Raw genomic sequence first — 20424 nt, forward strand, 5'->3', positions numbered from 1 at the left:
AGTAGTGCAGCACGTCATGTATAGATAAATATACAGAAATGTAAATGTACAGAAAGAGATTTAAGACACAGTCGGTGTTAAAGCTTATTGAAATCTAGTGTTGGTTCACATACAGATTTACCCCATTACCCACAAGGTCTTCGTACATGGTTGAAAATACCTTAGTATAAAAATACTGTACTTAATGTGCAACCCTTTTTAAAATTGTAACTTCACTTCTTAATATTTTATTATTTTACACACCGTCTGATACACATCAGTGATAAAAAAAAGGACATTTAATTGCATTTTCTTCTAATTCAAAAAAAAAAAACAAAAAACACCACACTTATCACATTAACAATACAAACCATTATTATTCAGGGTCAGACAGATGATCAAACCCACTTCTATTCATATATTAAGATGCATCAGTGAATTCAATGCAGCAATCATCTTTGCTCTTTTCTAATTTGCATAGCATTCATTCATTTCAGGAAACAAGCACTTGACCGTGGGTTCATCGTCTGTATCTGATTAGTTCTTTAAAAAAAAACAAAAAAAGACAGACAGACAAATAACATCCCAACTAGCTGCCTAAATACTGTATACTGCAAGATTTTGGATATGTTTTCCTTTACACATTTCTTTGATTCTGAATCACAAACATCATACACGTTCATTTAAATACACATACTGTACTGAACCCACGCATCCGAGCTGCACATTTTGATCTCAAAAAATGGTGAAATTTATCCACACATTTGATTGGTAATTCAGTCTGTCAAATCGTCAACCTAGAAGCTTCCTCCTCTATCCTCCTCTTCTTCTTCTTCTTCTTCTACTTCTTCTTCTTCTACTTCTTCTTCTTCTTCTTCTTCTTCTGTGTTTTCAGTAGGATTAACTGAAGAGACAGGAATGGAACAAATAATTATTTATTCAAACTATACACAAGCTAAAAACACTAAATACACAGTGCTCACGTGTAATGTGTTGTGCAGAAATGAACACCGGCCCTGTGCCTGAACATAAATTGAAGGTAACAGGCGGCATGAGCTCCAAGGCAGGAAAGCTAACCTGAAACACCAGATAAAAAGTGTGATCAAGTGCATGCTGCTTAAATGTACTGACCTAGAAATTAGTTTACAGTAGATTGTGATCGACTCACCATGGGCATACAGTGACGTAGGGTCGCAATCGGAACAGGTTTGGACTCGCCAACTCCGTCAGATACAGCAACAACATGCAGCTCATCACTTGCCTGTGCACTCAGGCATATCTGTACCAGCAGCAGGAGAAAGTGGAATTAAATTCTAATCACCAATCTTGAACTGTCTAAAACTTGAGGAGGCTACATTTGCTGCACTTTGCCTTTAAATAAGAAGCACATTTTAATCCAGTGCACCTGAAAAAATAACAACCACCAAACAAGCGGAGACAGCAAGTTAGCCCAAATTAAGAAGCGATTATTATGCGTCTGTGTGATTCTGTTGAATCTACCTGTAATAATAAACATTATACATACGTACATATATGCATACAAATATGTACAAACCATGCAGTGGCAAATTTACCAATGAGTAAAACAACTACCCAAATTTCAGACAGTCGAGTTTAGGGATTTAAATGGAAGTTAATGCAACGAAGAGACTTGTGCGTATCTACTTTTAAGGTTTTTAATTTAGAAACTAGGCCAGATGCATTGACCCATATGTACTTCTAGCAAAGGATTGCAATTTTTGGCTAAAAGTGATGCTCTGGTTCATATCATGTTTTGAGCAAAGATGTCATCAAGGTTGAGTTGTTGCTGTGTTCTGGGAGCCAGTTTTGGATGAGTTCATTGCCATTGTTCCATGGCCATATGCGGGCCGAATGGAAGTGGTACGGGTGGGCTGGAACCGGGCCATCTCAGATTTGGCACAACTAATAATAGTACGTGAGTTTTTATTGGGGAGGGAAAGAGGAGATTGGATTTTCACACAGTATTGATTGGGTCCACTTATCCATTTTTATCTTCTTTTATTTTAAGATATTCCAAATTAATGCTCTGGAGGAGAAAATACAATAAAAAATTGCTTTGCAAGACACATTCTAGACATCTTATAGTCTTCAATCGAAATCTGATTTTCAATTGAGGTAGAAGATCAGTCAATTGAGGTAGAAGATCTTACTGTTTTGATGAAGAACTGGTTCTCCAAAAGATCATCTTCTGCCTCAAATACAGCTGCGGTTTGGCTGGAACTGAGCTCACATCCTGGATACAAAGCAAACGTGAATGCAGACTGAACATATGGCTGGTGATACTTATTCAGACAAAAATAAGTTAATAAATAAAAATAATAATAATAAATAAAACAGCCAGGTCCTACCCCAGTGTACACAGACTTTATCAGAAATGGACGACGAGCTGGTTATGTCTGACAAGTCAATTGAAGTTATGGAAATGTCTTCAGTAATGCAGGCGGTCATTTCTTTGAAATTTTAGACCTCTCTAGGTAAACAAGCTAAAGGAAGGAGATTTGTATGTGTGATAGTTGTAGTTATGAAGGGTTTAAAGATTTGTTGCTGCCTTTAAGCCTTTAAGGAGTAACATAAACAGACTTTAAACGTTTTAAAAAGTCGTTATACTGCATGTAGACATTACAAATTATTACAAGTACATGCTGCAAATTACTTCAAACTTAAGCTAAATGCTACATTTAGTTTAGTTCAGGTACCAGAACTGTTTACATTAAGCTCTAATTTGAAATAAGTACATAGTATTCTTCCGTATCGTTGTTTATGAATTCGTAATGACTTTTATCACTGTATTTTTATATATTTGTTGAGTTTTATGACATTTTAACTTACTGAAAGACGAAGAGAAATCAGATAAGGAATGAATCTCAGGTGATTTACTGAACGACGCTAAAGTGCTTAATTAACTAAAATGGCCGCCAGAGGGCAGCGCGAGACCTTAAAACAATATGTCTTCCGTGTGGAATTGGCTAAATATAGAGATGATAAATGAATTAAAACAAAACCTGGTCGTTTTGGGTGTTCTGTTGCGTCTCCATTTCGAAGTAACAAAAGTGTTTCTTAACCTGAATATAAAGGCGAAATATGCCTAGGTGAGATGGTTTGTGTGGGTTACTTGTTTACCTCAGAGTAAACAACTTTGGGTGTCCTTTGGGGTGCCATTTTTTTTTTTACTCTTTGGACTTCATATAAATCAATAAATAAAAGCATGAATCCATTGAAAAACTAATCTCGGGCAAAAAAAGGTTTAAATTTACTAAATGATTTTGTTTTTTTGAAGAACAGATAAACAAAATGTTGTTAACTTTCATCCATACTAATATCAAGGTGACATCACAAACATGATTATAGATTAATAATTTGATTTGATTTAACAGATTTAACTTGTACTTTAATACCATTGGGGAAAAAGGACAAGAAAACGTATTTTGGGGAAATTCCAATGATTCAATTTTGAATGTTAAATTTTAGTTATAGTTGTACTGGGGCAGTGAAAAATAGTGTGTTATATGTGTGTTGATAGGTTGTATTAATGTGTTTTACCATATCACATGTGATTTCTCATCTGGGTGTAATGTAGTGTAGACACTCTACGTGTTTTTAGACAGTGTGAGGAAACCTGGAGAACCTGAAGGAAAAATATACGAGGAGAACGTGCAAAACTCAAAAACGGACAGTTACCCGAGCTCAAAATTGAAGTCAGGACCCTGAGGCTGTGGGACAGCAGTAAGTTGTTGTGAAGGACACTTTCCCTATGGTTATATAGTATTTTACCATCATGGTGGGTTTTTTTTTTGTTTTGTTTTTAAAAACAGAACAGACATGCAACCACCTGGAGGTCATAATGTAGTGATCCACCACCACCATGCTGTTAAATATCAGCCTTTTATTATTGGAAATTATGGGGCCCTTGATAAAAAAGTTGCCATAGTGGCTCCTACAGATGGTTCCACTTAAAGAGATTCAAACCACAGAAGTCTAGCAGAATATTTAACTGATTGCTTAAAGCGCACAGCAAATGAATGGAAGAGAAAAATAGGGTTGATTGAAGACAAAAGAAATCTCCCAACATTTGCTTCAGTAGTTCCTTTAAAAACTGCCATATCTTAGTGTATTAATGTTAATGAATTTGGACCTTTTCACTTCAAATCCAACACTTTAATCGAAACAGCATGTTCTTGTTCTCATTCTTATTCAACAAAGCCTTTTATACTCTTATAAGGCTTACAAGGCTGGATGCGTTTTACTGTCTGAGCTGTAATTGCTGTAATCCCTTCTGCCAGTAAAAACAGTGACGAGTCTGCTGGGATTTTGACTTGCATCAATTTGTCCCCTTTATTTAGCAATGTTTGACTTTAATAATCTAAAAAAAAAAAAGAAGAAGCTGTAATTGATTTCACACAGAATCTAATTATAGTCCTTGAAATCAGTCGATAAACACATGATGTACACACTAAAGAAACACTGCTTTTCATAACTACAATTTTATGTCCATGTCGCCGTTTGAAAGTTTCACACTGAATGAGAATGTTCACGCTACCTGTCCAAGTGACTTTTTTGCAGCAGTTGAACACCACTGAGCATGCAGCCGGATGCACTGTGGTGAACACGAAGCACTTTGTCTTGCATGCAGGAATGCATTGTTTATCTTACATGCAGCTCTGTTCAACTCTAGAAGTGACAAAAACAGCACTGATAACAAAAAGTCAAATTTTGTGCTTCTTTTTGGATGTGTTAGAACTGACATTTTTCAAATAAGTCTTATTTGCCCGCACCAAAGTGTGTAAAGGTGATATGAGGCATAGGCCATTGTATTTCATTTTTAAATCGTTTTCTTTCACCAAAATGTTAAGTACAGTTTGAGTGGCAAGCAGAAAAATGATGGTAATATCATACAACAGTTAGTTCTGGTCCACTAATTGGTTTGGATGATCAGCATTCTAAGATTTCCGCTGTTTAGTATAATAGTATAAGAATGATACATTTCAGGCACAGGCTCCCCGTGACCCGAGGTAGTTCGGATAAGCGGTAGAAGATTAATGAATGAATGAATGATACATTTCATTTCACTGTAGCTGCATCCCAAATGACTTACTATATACTATACACTTACACTATGTACTCTAGTGTTTCATAGCATCTTAAAGGAAACAATAACTGGAAGTATAAAATGTTTCCCATTGGATAGCAAATGATGTTTTACACATCTAAAGTAGCCCCAATAGCTTTAGCAGAATACATTGAAATTTAAAAAAAAATGTTTAAAAATAAATCACTTAACATGGGTTAATATTAAAGACAGTCGTGAGACGTCTTGCCTAATCCATCACAGTGTCATGAAATTTTTTTCATATCCAGCATCAGTGCCTAATAGCTCCACCTTTCTTCTGCTATGTAAATAAAGCTGTGAGTGTTGAGCATCTTTGATTGTTTAAGTGCACAAGTCATATGGGACGTGTTTTTATCACTCCATTTGTTTGTATTTGTACCGGTACTACAAAAGCGGTACTACACTTACTAACGGCTGTCAGTCAGTATGTGCGTTGGAAGGCTAACACAACTAACACAACAGGGATCTATTTTCATTGTCTGAGAAAAATAAACATTCTTTTTGGCCTTATTATTTTTGAAATGTCAGTTGAGTTTGAAACGTGATATTAATTTCTTGTTGCATAAACACAATCATGCTGTTGTGCTGAAAATCACAGCTGTGATTACCTGCAGCTTTGAATTGGCACAATTGCTTGTACAATGTTATGTAATTAAACTACCTAGAGAATATCAGTATGGAAAGGCAGTATGTTAGGAAAACAGCATAGAACTGTTTTCTCTGACGTTTCAAGAGTAAGCGCTCCAGTTTGAAATCATTTCCAATCATTTGTGCTTTGTGTTGAAAACAGTAAAGTGGCCCAAATGGGACATCCAAGTTTTCAGCCATGAAGCAAAAACATGCAGGGACGTGGGATGGCGGCTCTGAACTGATGAACTGTTGTATCACTTCCGAGTATATTCCCACCCTGTATATCCATTGTTCCTGTGTTTAGTGCCATATCCACCAATCTGAAGCAGTTTATTGAGCTATATGACCAAGTAAAACGTCAAAGCAGACTATTGGTGCTGCAATAATATCCTTTTCTTCTGGCTGGTGTTATGCTAAAAGGTGTTTTTTTTTTAATAATCTCACATGAATAGAATCAGGTGCTGAGCTCCTCTAAGAAGAGTTGAAGCCCTGAGCGATTGAAGAGGCCTTGAGTTAAACAGGAACCTGGAACCCGGTGTCTAAAGATGGAGGTCGGTGGAGAGGAGGGTCGAGCACTTTTCTCAGGGAAGTCTGGATTTCAAGCCTTGCTGCTGGTGCTCGAGCAAAGGAATCACAAGAATGTGCTGAGAACAGTGAACTGAGAAGCCCTGGAATAGGGCATAATTGATCCTCAGTAGAGATTGTTGACTTTTCGATGATGTGAATGTGCCAAATTAAACCTGAGGGAAACTTCTATATACTCTGCAGTGTGATTAAATTAAATCTGCATAAATTGCCAGTTTATTACTTTAACTGTGACAGTTAACCAAAACATTCACTCCTTTTTTTTTTAATGGCGCTTTAAAATTTTAGAGGTCTTCAGATTTTTTTGCTCTTTTGGGTTTGGGGGTGATTAAACATTTACAAGCAGGAGGTTGAAGACTTTCACTTTTCCCACAGCAATTTTTTTTTTCCAGAAGCTTGGAAAGGTGTTCCTAAGTTGAATAAGGAAGACATTTTTTATATTACAAGCAAACAGGGATACTTTTGAAGTGTTCTTCTTTATGAGTTATTTAGCTTATTTTATCTATGATTACTTCTTTTTATCACCTATTACTTTTGAAATGAATTTTCAGAGGCTCATGTGTATTCACCATTGTCAGATAATATCAAAATCAAGCTTTTGGAATAAATATAAATTTCAAATTAAAATTTTTGGCGTACAGTTAAATGCTTTTTACGACTAAAAAATATCATCAATTCTAAACTTGTTTCTCTTTTTTTAAAAATTTAAAAAAAAAGTAATACAATACAAGGAAATTAATTGAAATAGAATAGGAGAACAATGAGATGAAATGAAATAAGATAAAGTGTAAATAGCTGTGCAAACTAGAGTAGGAAATGATCGCTTAATTTTTTTTAAATGTACTTGATTTTTTTAATTTATATTTTATCAAGTGTCCCATATCGCAATTTTCAGAAGCAAGTGTGCTGTTTTAATATTCAAATCAATTGTGTTTATTACTACACTTCTAAAATTCATACACTAGGCAGAAGAGTACAGAGTAGAAGTGTATAATGTACAGTATGTCATTTAAGACACAGCTAAGGTTTCTTCTAAATAAATAACACGGTTGGAAGTAAAACCACTGCATATAGAATTAGCAAATATCCTCCCAAAAAAATGCCTCGCTAGTCCAATGCCAGAGTACATTACATAAATTCAAATTATTTACGCAAATTTACTTTTTAAATGAGTAATTTACTTTCAGACCACTATGTGTTTGTTAACATAAATGTAAAGTTTAACAGATAACTTTTTTCTTGTTCTAGGAAATAATAATATTTAGGAAATTTGATGATGTAACTTTCTTGTTGAACATGTGATGAGTGAAAAATATTTTCCTTTTTTTTAAAAAAAGATATTTTACTTTTTTTTTGTTTTCTTAAAAAAGATATATTGGTATGTGTCATATCAGTGGGAAACAACTGGACTCCTGTCTTATAAATTCCATTGTGTGGCCCTCGAGCAAGACCTTTAACCCTCAACTGCTAAGCTTTATGGTTTGGCTGTAATGCTGCTTCCACTTCAAAGTCCCTTTTGCTAAAAGCGTATGCATGATGCATGGACGCGAATGACAAGTAACAGATTCTTAACCTCCAGATGGCCTCCTGGGTGTAGTCGATCGGTGACTTTCAGTTACCAGGTGGCATTCTTAAACAAGTCCATCTGACTGCCGTGTTTTTTTTCTTTGCGAGACGGCCAGACAGTCGAGCCAGCACTTTGAGTGACTTTTTTATCTTGACTCTTAAAAGGAATTTCTGTTTCATCTTCACTGAGTTCTGAGAAGGTGCACACATGACTCACGCTATCCCGCCGTTATCTTGTGCGTCTGCTTATCTGTACTTCAACACCCAGCCGAGTGCTGCAGTTTATTTTCGGGACAAAAACCAACGTTCACATCGACTCTGAAGACAAATTGAGAAATATGTTATTAGACTGGTATAGTTCTCTTTTGTGTTGTTTTTTGTTTTTATTAATTCTAACAATTAGAAGCGTACAATTACTAGCACTGTTTGTCACTTACTGTACTGTTGGTGGCTCAGTTTGTTAAGGCTGTTAAGGTTGTTGATTGGGAAGTTTCAAACACCAGCATGTCCAAGTTGACACTTTTGGGCTCTTGAGCAAGGCCCTCAACCCTCTTTGCTTCAGGTGTGCAGTATCATGGCTCACCTGTGCTATGATCCCAATATTCTAATCTTGAATATACAAAGAAAAGAATTCCACTGTGCATTTTTACTGTTTTTTTTAAAACATTTTGAATAGTACTCTATCTTTCCAATTCTTTCAGATGTAACTCCAGATGGACAATATTATTTCCAATTTCAAATTCAACACTGGTCGAATTGCATTGCAAATAGACACCTGCAATGGAAAACTCTGCCCGGTTCTGTCCAGGAAAAACGGCCTTGACTGTACATTTGGTTATAATTTGATCATCTCTGGTAAACTGGACTGTGTGTTTTCAGAGACGCTTTGCCCACTGATGTATTTTCCAGTTTAACCATGTATTTGCTTTGGAGAATCTGCATGTAGGCTACTGTTACTCAGTACTCAAGTGCAACGTGATGTGATGTCTTTTTTCGAAGACATCGTTTATTGAAATGTAACAGATTTTAAAATGCTGCAAGCTCTGTGCTTTACCCGACTGAGGAAAGATGACGAAAATGCAGTTGTTGATAAACTCGTGGTCCCAGCTTACGTCAGTTATCTTCTGTGTTCCTTGACCTGACGTTGTCCAATATTTGTGGGATTTCTAAAGAGATCAAAGTTTTTGGATTTAAAGAAGCCCTGTGTTCAACTGTTGTTTTGGATCTGCTCTTCTCTGTTGGTTCAGGAGCAAAATCAGACCAAACATGTCGTGTCCTCTGCAGCCTTTTTAGCTAAAAGGTTCCAGCTGTGTGTTACACAACAGGCCATGCCTGGCACTGCCATGGCAGGAGTGTTGAGTTGTGTTGAAGTGTGTGGTAAAGCAGTGCACCACCACACGGTGTTTAGACGTTTGGACACAAAGCAGTGGCCAACCTTAATCACAAGCACTTGCTCTGTGTCAATGAAAAAACAATTCAATCAGTTTTTTCTGTACCATCTCATGTACTGAAGATTATTTTGGAGTGCAAACAGTATATTTGTTTATTAGTAAATAAATAGATTGTATTCTTGTTTGCAAAGTGTACATAAACAAATTGGAATCAGATTTCTTATTCAGTTCTTCCTTCCTTCCTTTCCTGAAATTCTTGCTTTCCTTAAGTTAATTTTCCTTTCTTCATTTGACTTTCTTTCTTTCTTTCTTTCTTTCTTTCTTTCTTTCTTTCTTTCTTTCATTAGATCCTTTCTTCCATATCCCTTAAATTTCTTTTAGCGTCCTTCCTTCCTTCCTTCCTTCCTTCCTTCCTTCCTTCCTTCCTTCCCTTTCTCTTTACTTCTTTCTTTTCCTTCACAACCAAAGAACCAACCAACCAACACACAACAAAATGGAATCTAAATCTTTTGAAGAGTTTTAACTTATTTATTTATAATATATACGTTTATAGGGCTGCATAATTAATCACACATTCACAATCAACACTGGATGTTGTATATAGTGGTACATTTACACTGAAATAAGGCTTTTTTTTTTGGTTTCAAAGCAGCTGTTTTCAGATAACACATTCAAATATTCTGTCACTGGTTCCGATGTTTGTGTTTTGCTTTAGTTCAATCTTTAATTTATAGTTTAAATCTCTCTGAAGAATTGTTCATAACTCCAAAATTTGGTTTCAATATATCACTTTCTAACACAATTACAAATTGATAAAGTCCACAATTACAACATTGAAATAATAATAATAAAAGTCTCTCTCACTCTTTCTTATTTCTTTCTTTTGTTGTTTTTTTTTTTTTTGGCAAACATAATTGTACAGCCCTGGATATTTATTTGTTTATTTATTTATTTATTTTTACATATTTCCTGTTATTTATCTGCTCGTTATTGTTACAAGAAAATCACAGTGAACAAGGAATTATGTACAGAGCTCAAAAAGCAGTATGGATGCTACCGACTGATTCCTCTGAAAAAAAAAAAAAAAAAAAAAACCCAAAAAAAAAAAAACAGAACTGTATCAGAGGCCACAACAAATATCCTGAGATCCACAGATAGTGTGTCCGTCATTGCATTTAATACATTTATTATTATTATTGATATTCATTTTCCTTTTCGGGTTACTTTCCTCACGGAAATTGAAATCCTCAGCAATTGCACCTGATAATGAAACACCAACGCCTCACATTAGAAAAAGCATAATCTGTTCTTCCTAGCTTGTTTTTTTTTCTTTCAACGTTAGAATAATTCTATGTTGGGAGTATGAAAAGCTATTTATAAAAAAAGTATAATACAGAATAATATTGTGCGTCATGCCTTAGGGATCAGACGACCGATACACATTAATCGGCCTTTTGTCTATGAAAGAAATAAAATTAAAAAGACTTTAGCAGCTCTGAAAGTGAATGAAAAGAGGAATTCATTTAGATTTTTTTTTCTTTTTGGAGATGTGAGCCAAAGTGTTGAGTTTTTGTGCACATGGGGATTGCAGCTTATAAAAGACTTTTACTAAGGACGAACTGAAGAAAAAAAACAGAAAACATTAGCTACCATACTATTAGCTGTACATGTCGGTGAACAGACGTGAACCTGTATAACATTACATGTATCATTCTGATAAACTCTTTAGCACATTCACAGGTAAAATTGGGGATAACAAATAAATAGGAAATAATTTAACATGAAGTACAAAATTTGCTTTCAACCACTACTTTCTGTATTCTTTAACAGATTACATCCGTTGTGCTTCCAAAAGAAAAAAAAAACAACGAAAAAAAAAGTCTGTAGGTGTTTGTGCGCCATGAGTGTTTTTTTTTTCCAAGTCTTTGTTTTGGGAAAGATATAAACTTGCTGGAACGAAGTCGGCCTGTGAGAATATCGGAGTGCTTAGAGACTACTCCGGATCCAACTTGGCTTCCACCAAACCCTTATAGATTGTTGTCCATCACACCGGCCCATCTTAACTGGTTTAATCCAGTTATTTTCCCTAAAGGCCAAGAGTAATAGCAGCCTGGACGCGCTTCCCGCTGTCCATCCGCTGTTTTGCGCGCGCCGTCTCCGTGCGTGCCACCGTCCGATCAGCCGTTCCCATTTGGTTTATCTTGTTTGTGTATTTCAACGCAGTCATTTGTAAGGTTGCTTTTGTGGCTCTTTGCAGTCTGGCCAGAAAGTTTATCCAATCTCAGCTGAAATGATTCGTCTCTCTCTTTTTGCGTCTCTCCCTTTCTTTCTTTCTTTCTTTCTTTCTTTCTTTCTTTCTTTCTTTCTTTCTTTCTTTCTCTCGCTTTGTCTTTCAGTTCAGCTGACACTCGTCTCATTCTCCCAGCCCCTGTAAGGTGTAACCAGAGAAGAGAAATAGAAGGAGATGTTGTTAGAAGCTTTGCCAGACACTCATACATTTCTATCATATATGATTAGTTTTAATCTGTAGCTTCATCTTAGCAGAACTGAAAACAGGCTTGGTTTCCGTAAAAGCGGTTTTATTTTTTAGAGTGAAATCATGAAAATTAATGAACAAATCATGACCAGCATGCAACAGTACACATCATTAAACCATCTGTAACTCCTTTGCTTTCTAACATGTACCTTTTATCCCAAATGAAGACATAGGACCGAATTCATTTTTTTAACCATTTAACCTTTGTATTTTCCTCGGGTATATCTGACCCGGCTGGAAGGTTTAATGAAAGTTTAATGTGTCATAACTTGGGTTTTCTTCCACATATTTGCCTGAAATTTACCAGGATTGTTCCAAATTATGAACTTTGCAAGTAAAATTAATTTTGTCTATTTTCGTTGAACTATGTGTTCGGACCACTATATATTTTGCATTTTGGATCCTCCAGGGTCAGTTGGACCTGGCCACATTTAGTGGGCCAATAGGTCACACTTTTGCCCTTTTCAGCGCAATGAGCATACATACAGACACAAAAATGCACATATAAAATGTCCACTAACACACGCACCCAAAACACACATTCACACACCACACACACACAAACACATACACACACACACAATAGGTCATTGCATTTCATTAGGCCTCCAGAAAAAAAAGCTACATATTTGTAAATATTTCACACTTTTGATATGCCTTCGCCTAGGCAGAGGGCAAAATATGATCTCCCGAAATGATGCTACACACACACACACACACACACACACACACACATACACACACACACATACACACAAAAAAATGTACCAAATGTAAGCTGATCACACAGAATTTTGATAATTGTATAATTTTTGATTTATAGGCATTCAAGTCAATTTGGCCTGGAAAAAACAGGTTTTATTATTTGCTGACATTAAAAATGGTCTAAATGGTTTCAAAACAATCTCCTGGCTTTGAAATATACCTGTAATTGTGCATCAACTTTTGTGCCTCTATAGTGAAAATAATTCAAAATTTCAGTTTTTTTTTATTACTAAAAAATGAGGCATTTTTGTATATAAATAAGGTTTATTATACCAAATATTAAATTTGTTTTTTTTTAAATATGTTAATATGTTGGAAACAAGTTAGACTAAAAAGGTGGGAAAAAATGGCTATCATATATACTGTAGTTCATTTTTTATAAGCAGTCAAAACAGACAAGGTCAAGTTGACTCGGCACTCCTAATTTGAATAGGAATTCAGGTAAGGAAAAAAGGAGGGTTAACCGTCGACCTTTAAGACAGAGTGTTGTTTCTGCACTAGATAACGTTTCTGAAGTTTAAACTGATACACAATTGCAGAAACTATTATTATTATTATTTTTTTTTTATTATTATTATTATTATCATTTATTTGTATTACTACAGTACTCACTTCTCAGTGCAGAAAGTCAGTTTTATGTGCTTGTTGACTTTATTGATGCTCAGCAGTAATTGAGAAACCAGTGTCACCAGTAAGGTTTCTGCCATTGGAAAGTCTTCAAGACAGAGGACATTTTGTGTTTTTGCAGTAGAGAGGGAAAACAGAGAGAGAGAGAGAGAGAGAGAAAGAGCCAGGGAGAGAAAAAGGTGGGGTAAGAGAGAAGGATGAGGTAGAAGAAAGAGGGAGAAAAGAGCCAGGGAGAGAGGAAGAGAGAAAAGAGACACAAAGGGAGGTAAGAGAGAGAAGGGGGGAAAAGAGAGGGAGCGAATAGAGAGATGAAAGAGAGGGAAAAGAGTGAGGGAGAGACAAACACGAGAGATGAGAGGAGAGAGGGGGGTGAGGGAGGAGAAGAGGAAAAAAGAGAGAGAAGAGGAAAAAAGAGATCGCGAAGAGAGAGGGTTAAGGGAGACGAAAGAGAGGGAAAAGTGTGAGGGAGAGGGGTAGAGAGAAAAGAGAGACACAAAAGAGAGGGAGAGGGGCAGGTGAGCATGACTGTTTATACCTGCTGTTATAACAGGAACTAACTTTTTGTAGACTGTAACTTTAAACACATTAAAAACTAAAATCTTATTCTTTAATAAGTCATTCTTGGCAACTTGCTTTGGTATTAAAGAACAATTTATTACTTTGATGTCAAACACGCAAGAAATCCAAAAGCATTTTTTAAAAATTCTGTCACACTCCACTGAACTTTAGCCTAATAAAAATAATGATTATAATTCCATTAAAGTTAAACCATTAAACACACTGGAGTTCCAGTACTGATGACTCTGGTGCTACCAACAGCATGATAATCAATTAAAAACAACTTGTCAGATAAGTGTTGTGTTAAAGAGCTGAAGCTTTGTATTCAACCACTTATTAACTGACTGCTCTCAGACGTTTATGGTGCTGCAACACTATTAAACGCTTGAGTTTTTTTATAGTCTGCATAACTGACTTTTATTCCCCTGTAGAAACGACCTAAAAATGCTGTATTATTGCTAAAGCCAGAGTCTCCCTCTCTCTCTGTCTCTCTCTCTCTCTCTGTTTTCTTTGTCAAAATATCTCCTCAAATCTGTGGTCTCATTGCTTAAACATCCATATATTTAAAGCCAGTTTTCTCATCTGCTTGGCTGGCCTGTAGAACTTGGCAACCCGGGACGACTTGGAAATAACAGAAAATGCAGAGAAATGCAGCACATGACCACAGCTTTTCGACTCAAACTAAGTTTAAGTTTAAAGCTTAAATCTTGCACGTATCCTCTCGTACTCTAGCCTTCAATGATCCTATCTGAAAACTGACTGTGCTTTTTTAAAACAATAAATAAAAATTCTACAGTCATCCGCACCAGGGTCTCACTAGAACATCACTTCCCCGTCTCGTTTTTTTCTCGCTTAACATATGCCATCGCTCATATTTTTCTTCTTCATGCCGTTCCCCTTCCTCCACTTCTGATCTCATCCCCGCTCCCTTCATCACTCGGAATGCCATAGATTCCGATCCTATCGCAGCTACTGTACTGTACATGTCTCCACAGGAACAGATAAACAATACCCAGAGTTTATGTCCTACCAGAGGGAAAAGGTGGGGGACAAACTAAGAAATGTTCAGAGAGGACCAGGCCCTTTAGTTCAATCCTCCCAGGCATAGAAGAGAGTGCAGATCCCATCGTGAGTGATGTCATTTTAAAGCCTTGTTTTTGCACCTGGTAGGCGAGAAGCAACGATCGTTTGACTGACAGCGACGTTAGAGTGGTTACGTTTCTGCACACTTGTTTAAATCTTGGGTCAAAACTTCAGATGGCTGCGGTTGGATTCTAAATACAAGAAGCTTAACCCTCAACTGGTCAGGAAAATGCTGTGTTGTTGGAAGTAAATGAATAAATAGAAAAAATAGTGAAGGTAACATTACAGTACGTACTTAAATTTGATGCATGTGCCATATGTAAATAATCCCAGAGCTAGCAATGTTTATTAAGCTTGCATAACTTGCATGGTGTACAGGATCTTGTTTCAGAAGTGCACAAAATGCTTAGGGGAGCTTGGATCTAGCACAAGGTTTAATCATTTTACATTTCACCACCACCAAATCCTGCCTTACTGTTTGGTTAGTCAGATCTAAGCATTATAAAATGTTTACTGTTGAGGATTGGTTAAAAAAAAATGATGAGCTACAACCGTAGACCACCACATAAGGTTACAGTAAAATCAGCCATGAACATGAATCTGAGGCTACAGCAAAAACAGGCTCACCAAAACCGCTGGATGGCTGAAAATTGGGGAAAAAAAACAAAACATGTTGCCTGGTCTCGTTCCAGTTTTCAACAGACTGGTGTATATCCAGCGATTTTTTTCCGCTAAGCTCTTGATAGCGACCTTAAGCCCTTTAATTAAGTCTCGGTATATAGCCAAGGCTAATCTAGTGGCCTTGGTTACTTATATATCCTTTCAGTAAATGGTAGTGGGTCATATATAATATAAAACAATATATTGTCTAGACTTTGTCTAGTCACGGTAAGCTCAAGTCAATGCCAGTTCTTGCTACTCGCCCGGTGCAGCCGTTTGTCAGCTCGATTAATCAGATTACCTCTGAGTTTGTGTCCTCGCTTAAAAATATAGACCAATTAATCATTGAGAATAATTGTTCTCGTTGTAAGTAAATTGAATGATTTGATGCTGTTCCATGGACCGCTGCTGTATTTGGTAAAATGCGCCAGTGAGGTGTCAGACCCAGACGTCTGCTGATTTTGATGATTGATGGTCTGAAAATATTTGAATCAAGTCTCTCTTTGCTGCCGGCCCATAATGGCCACCTGGCTCGTGTCTAATGTTTCTTCATATTACCATTCTGCTAACTCATCTCAAACCTTTCCCTGTGTTTTTTCCCACTTTTTTGCAATTCTGCTGCTGACTTTTTTTTTTTTTTCAAGACTATTCTTTGAAAAGCCAGAGAGACACCTGACACCATTAAACTCAATGGCCCTGTTATGAGGAAATGATGTAAAGGATCCATAAAAATTATTTGACAATAACGGTGTGACGGTTGATCGGTAAAATGGAACGCTATTCATCATTCATCCATCTTTCAGTAACCGCACTACTTCATCCTGGTCAGGATCGTGGTTGATTTCTAGAGGCACTACTCCAGGACTCAAGAGGGTAGAAGCAGCTGTAGAACAGGTCACGCTACAGGAACTGTAATCATTCCTTCATTCATCAAGATTAAGTGCTTTATACAGGTCAGTGTCCTGGATCTGGAGACAATCTCAGCAACACCGTGTGCTAGAAAGGAACACACACTGGATGGGATGCAAGTCCATCATCAAAGCTTCATGCACAAACATTCACAACGTCAAGCAGCTAATCCACCTACTGGACGTAGAACCCCTTAGATCCTGGAGGAAACCCACACAGATATCAGAACAACATGCAAAACCTCACACAGGCTGTAACCAAAGATCAGGATCAAACCAGGAACCCTGGAGCTGTGAGGCACTGATGCAACATTTATGGCATTTGGCAGATACCCTTATCCAGAGCAATTAAGTGATTGTTAAGGGCCTGTCTCCACGGCCAACCAGTGGCAGCTTGATGGTCCTGGGGTTCGAACTCACAACCTTCTCATCTGCAGGACAACACTTTAACCGATACTACATGCTATCCCATGATAAGAAAGTAATCTAATATAACAGAAATAGTTATAATGATAACACATTTCTTAAAGTACATGCTGATGACATCTAGCTAAAAGAAATCCAGGTGAATGCAAAGAACTGCTAATTAAAGATACTAAATAAATTGAACTCTGCTATTTAGTTCTAAAATAAAATGCCTAATAAAAATGATTATACACCCATGTGAACCTGCAGATTAATGACAGTAATTTAAGGATAAGCAGAATAAATATTATTAACAGCATTTAACTCAGTGACTTGTTCTTGAAAGCAGCAAAAGAAAGAAGTCAAGTATAATAGTTCGTGTTTCATTCCCTTCTCACAGTTAAATACTTTATTTCTTCTTTTATTTCTTATGTTTACATTTCTGTTTTCTTATTAAGTTTTCTTATGTTTATGGATTCGGGGAAAGAATTTAAGCTTACAGTGCCTTGTAAAATTCACTTAGCTGTGCATTATAGACAGACTGCTATTTTCAGCTCAGACACACTGAGATGTTTAAGAATCAACATCATTTCCATTTAGTCACCCGTCAGACACTTTGACCCTGTTTAAGCCAGGACTCTTACTGTGGCTTGAGTGTTTTGCACGGACGGGCGCATTTAAAACAGATTTAATTCGCAACGCTTAACCTGTAGCACGAAGCGTGAGACGCATTTTAATCAGATTCATACGCGTGTATATCTGACAGGTGAAAGGTCTCCAAATACAACATAATGGATTTGGTCGACGTGGGCCGAATCTTGAAAGTCTCTAAGGAATTCAAATTTCCTGATTTCCATCCTTTTAGTATAAAACAATGTCAATGAGCAAAGACATACAGTACAGTAGAAACAAGTGTGCTACATCTAACCATAACTGCGTATCAATAAAATCTACCTGACTCCACTCCAAAGTACAACTTGCGTGAAAAGACCAGGTATAAACAGTGACCCTGCGTACATCCGAACCATCTGTAGCTAATTAGTAATATTGAACTCATTTCCTTGCTAGCTGTTGCTTGGTGCTATGGGCTGTAATAGATTTTGATTAAAGCGATAGATCTGCAGTGAATTATATTTAGTTCTGCATAAGTTTGTATATGAGCAGTTTTGTTCATTCTGAGGACTAAAAGCTCTCACTTTTCTGCTGTTGTTGATGTCTTACTTACTTATATTACAGCACTCCAACAAGGACACGGACATGTAGCGTCAATATCCGAGGACCTGCACAGAGATTCATAGACGCAATAATAATTATGTAATCAAGGGTTAAGGCATCATGGGATTTAATTGCTGGCACATAAACCTAGCTAACACTATCACTAGGTGAAATGTGATGAGAACACTCAACCCTCACACCACAAGCCAATGCTTAATTTGTGCCTCTCTCTACAGTATATGTCACGAAACCTTTTACCCTTTGACTCAGTCAACAGCACACGCCCTTTCTGTTTGCATTTTGGGGGCTATATATTAACTCCAACACGGGTGAAGTCTCAATGGACCTGCTGTTCTGTTTTTACAGCAAAATTAAAACGTGGACCGAAACTATTCAAAAGAAAAAAGAAACAAGAGTGGAAATATTTTGGTGAGGTCACTTCCGCATTCGGGTTTCCCTAGTAAGAAATTTGAGTGATTTACTGAGTTGACCACAATATATTCCCAGTACAATACCTGTCACTTACTGTAGTACAGCTGAGAGCGAAACGAAGTTGCCGGTGTGTTGATGTGGGCCAACAATGGACATGGGTGATTTATGTTACATTAAATAGGTTCTACATGTACACTGGAGGGCCTGTTGTTTTCCTATAAGACATTATTTATACTCAAGTCAGTGATGGAGGACGTACAGTCTTCATCAATCTCTCTACCACTGAATGAAACCGAATGTTGGATTGACAAAAAAGATACAGACTCGGACTGCGTTTAGATTTGTTACGCTGAAGGAACTTCTTTCTCATGAGAAAATTGCCCACACATTGAAAGGAAATCTGACGCATCATGCCAGGCTTCGCCCCGAGCATAGAAAGTGAATGGGACACAGATGCAACTGGGAATTGCATAACATTCTGCAGTATATGAACTTGCTCCTGCTGTTCTTATTCCTTCTCCAAATTGGTCATGAGAAAAAAGTCGGACACTCAGAACCTAGATTAAACACATCTCCATTTATATACATTTTCCTCTGTACGTAGTCCTCAGACTTGACTTGGTGCGCCAATATTTCTGCTGGGCCGAGGATTGTGGGAGGAACCACAGGGAGTGGTGGAAAGCAACAGAGCGAAGGTTCTGTGGGACTTTCTGATTTTTTTTGACAGGTTAGAGAGGTATTAGACACAGAGAGATAAACGATGAGACTTCACTATCTGCTTCACTTTTATTAATATGAACATAATTAAAAAGATATTTCGCTATTGCCCTTTAGGGGATACAATCTTAGAAATGAGGCTCAATCAAGGACAAAAAAAAAAGGGTTTAGCGGTCTGTCTTTCTTATCGTTATTGGTTCTGTGTCAAAATGACATCAGAGTTTTTAGCTTTTCAGGTAGAACCGTTGAAGAAGCTATGGCGGTTAAATAAAGAACCCTTAAGGAACGTTTGTTTTTAAGCGTGTAGAAACTACAAGTAGCTCTATTCTTAAAATACTAAACTTTATCTTAAAAGTGAGCAATAAAAAATCCAGAGCCCTAAAATGCTGAATGTTTTATTGTTTGATCAATCCCAGATATGATTCCTTTCATTTTTTACTTTATGATAAATTAATCCCGAGTGCAAATCATACAAAATGCTTTAAGATCGATCCCAAAAGTGCCGTATAATGTGATTCATCTCAAATATTACAGTATGTTTTACTATGTGGTTAACCAAAGGTTTTTGCACATGGTTAATTAATCGCAATTATTTAAGATTAATCCCAGCATGTTTTACTATGTAAGCGATCTTAGATGGTTTACTATATGATTCGTTTCAATTTATTTGACTTAATGATTCATTAATCCCAAATGCTTTACAATGTGAATAATCCAAATACTTTAAAATGAATCCTAACATGTTTTATAACGTGATATAAATCTCTAGTATTTTACAATGTGAATAATCCCAACAGTATTACCATGTGATAAATGTAACTTTATTGTTCTAAATGGTTTATTAATCTCAAATGCTTTACACTGTAATTAATCTGAAACACTTTTGAGATCAATCCCAGCATGTTTTACTATGTGAATAAACCCCAAATGTTTCACTAAAAGATTTGTCTCAATTTATTTTACTTAATGATTGATTTAAAAAAATGTATTGCAATGATTAAAGCTCAAATATTTTTCTCAGTGAATAAATTCCAAATGTTTTACTGTGTGACTGATTAATCCCAAGCCACGAATCCCAAATGTTTTGAGATTAATCCGAAATAATTTCCGATATTATTAATCCCAGGAACTTCACTTAACGGTTCCTTAAATAAGTGTCCAGATTTTGGGCTAATCTCTGATGTATAATATATTCGTGATTTTCTCCCAAGAAACAATTCTGCTCAGTCATTTTAGATA

The 20424-nt window shown here is 36.5% G+C and overlaps 2 protein-coding genes across 5 annotated transcripts in view; both read right to left on the reverse strand.

Annotated features, from left to right (window-relative positions):
• Positions 1 to 289: 289 nt before the first annotated feature.
• On the reverse strand, positions 290 to 2897 carry npm2a (nucleophosmin/nucleoplasmin, 2a). Its single transcript, XM_060880679.1, has 6 exons — positions 2830 to 2897; positions 2349 to 2483; positions 2151 to 2233; positions 1148 to 1258; positions 963 to 1056; positions 290 to 883 (listed from the first exon to the last, which is right to left on the reverse strand). Exons 2-6 carry the CDS (start codon positions 2446 to 2448, stop codon positions 777 to 779), a joined length of 495 nt encoding a protein of 164 aa, XP_060736662.1. The 5' UTR covers positions 2449 to 2483; positions 2830 to 2897; the 3' UTR covers positions 290 to 776.
• The window catches only part of adrb3a (adrenoceptor beta 3a), a 30813-nt gene continuing 12584 nt past the window's right edge, over positions 2196 to 20424 (reverse strand). Inside the window, exons 2-4 of one of the 4 annotated variants that reach the window (XR_009649158.1) lie at positions 18047 to 18101; positions 8106 to 8206; positions 2196 to 2233 (exon numbers count right to left, since the gene is read on the reverse strand). Coding sequence is in view for 2 of the 4 variants with exons in the window: in XM_060880677.1 (XP_060736660.1) it covers positions 18047 to 18101 (55 nt within the window). In the remaining 2 variants the exon portion in view is untranslated. Of the gene's footprint in view, positions 2234 to 8105; positions 8207 to 9786; positions 11721 to 13192; positions 13296 to 18046; positions 18102 to 20424 lie in introns of those variants that run through there. The other 3 variants (XR_009649157.1, XM_060880677.1, XM_060880678.1) reach the window with 3 other exon arrangements.

This window comes from Tachysurus vachellii, chromosome 11 (genome assembly GCF_030014155.1).
Source record: "Tachysurus vachellii isolate PV-2020 chromosome 11, HZAU_Pvac_v1, whole genome shotgun sequence".
Taxonomy (NCBI): domain Eukaryota; kingdom Metazoa; phylum Chordata; class Actinopteri; order Siluriformes; family Bagridae; genus Tachysurus; species Tachysurus vachellii.

What these genes read in the sequence shown, in the direction of transcription:
- npm2a (XM_060880679.1), bottom strand. Translation starts at nt 2,448, where the DNA reads ATGACCGCCTGCATTACTGAAGACATTTCCATAACTTCAATTGACTTG. An exon ending in TACGTCACTGTATGCCCATG is followed by an intron (nt 1,057 to 1,147) that starts GTGAGTCGATCA and finishes CTGGTGTTTCAG; the next exon opens with GTTAGCTTTCCTGCCTTGGA. An exon ending in TTCTGCACAACACATTACAC is followed by an intron (nt 884 to 962) that starts GTGAGCACTGTG and finishes CTGTCTCTTCAG; the next exon opens with TTAATCCTACTGAAAACACA.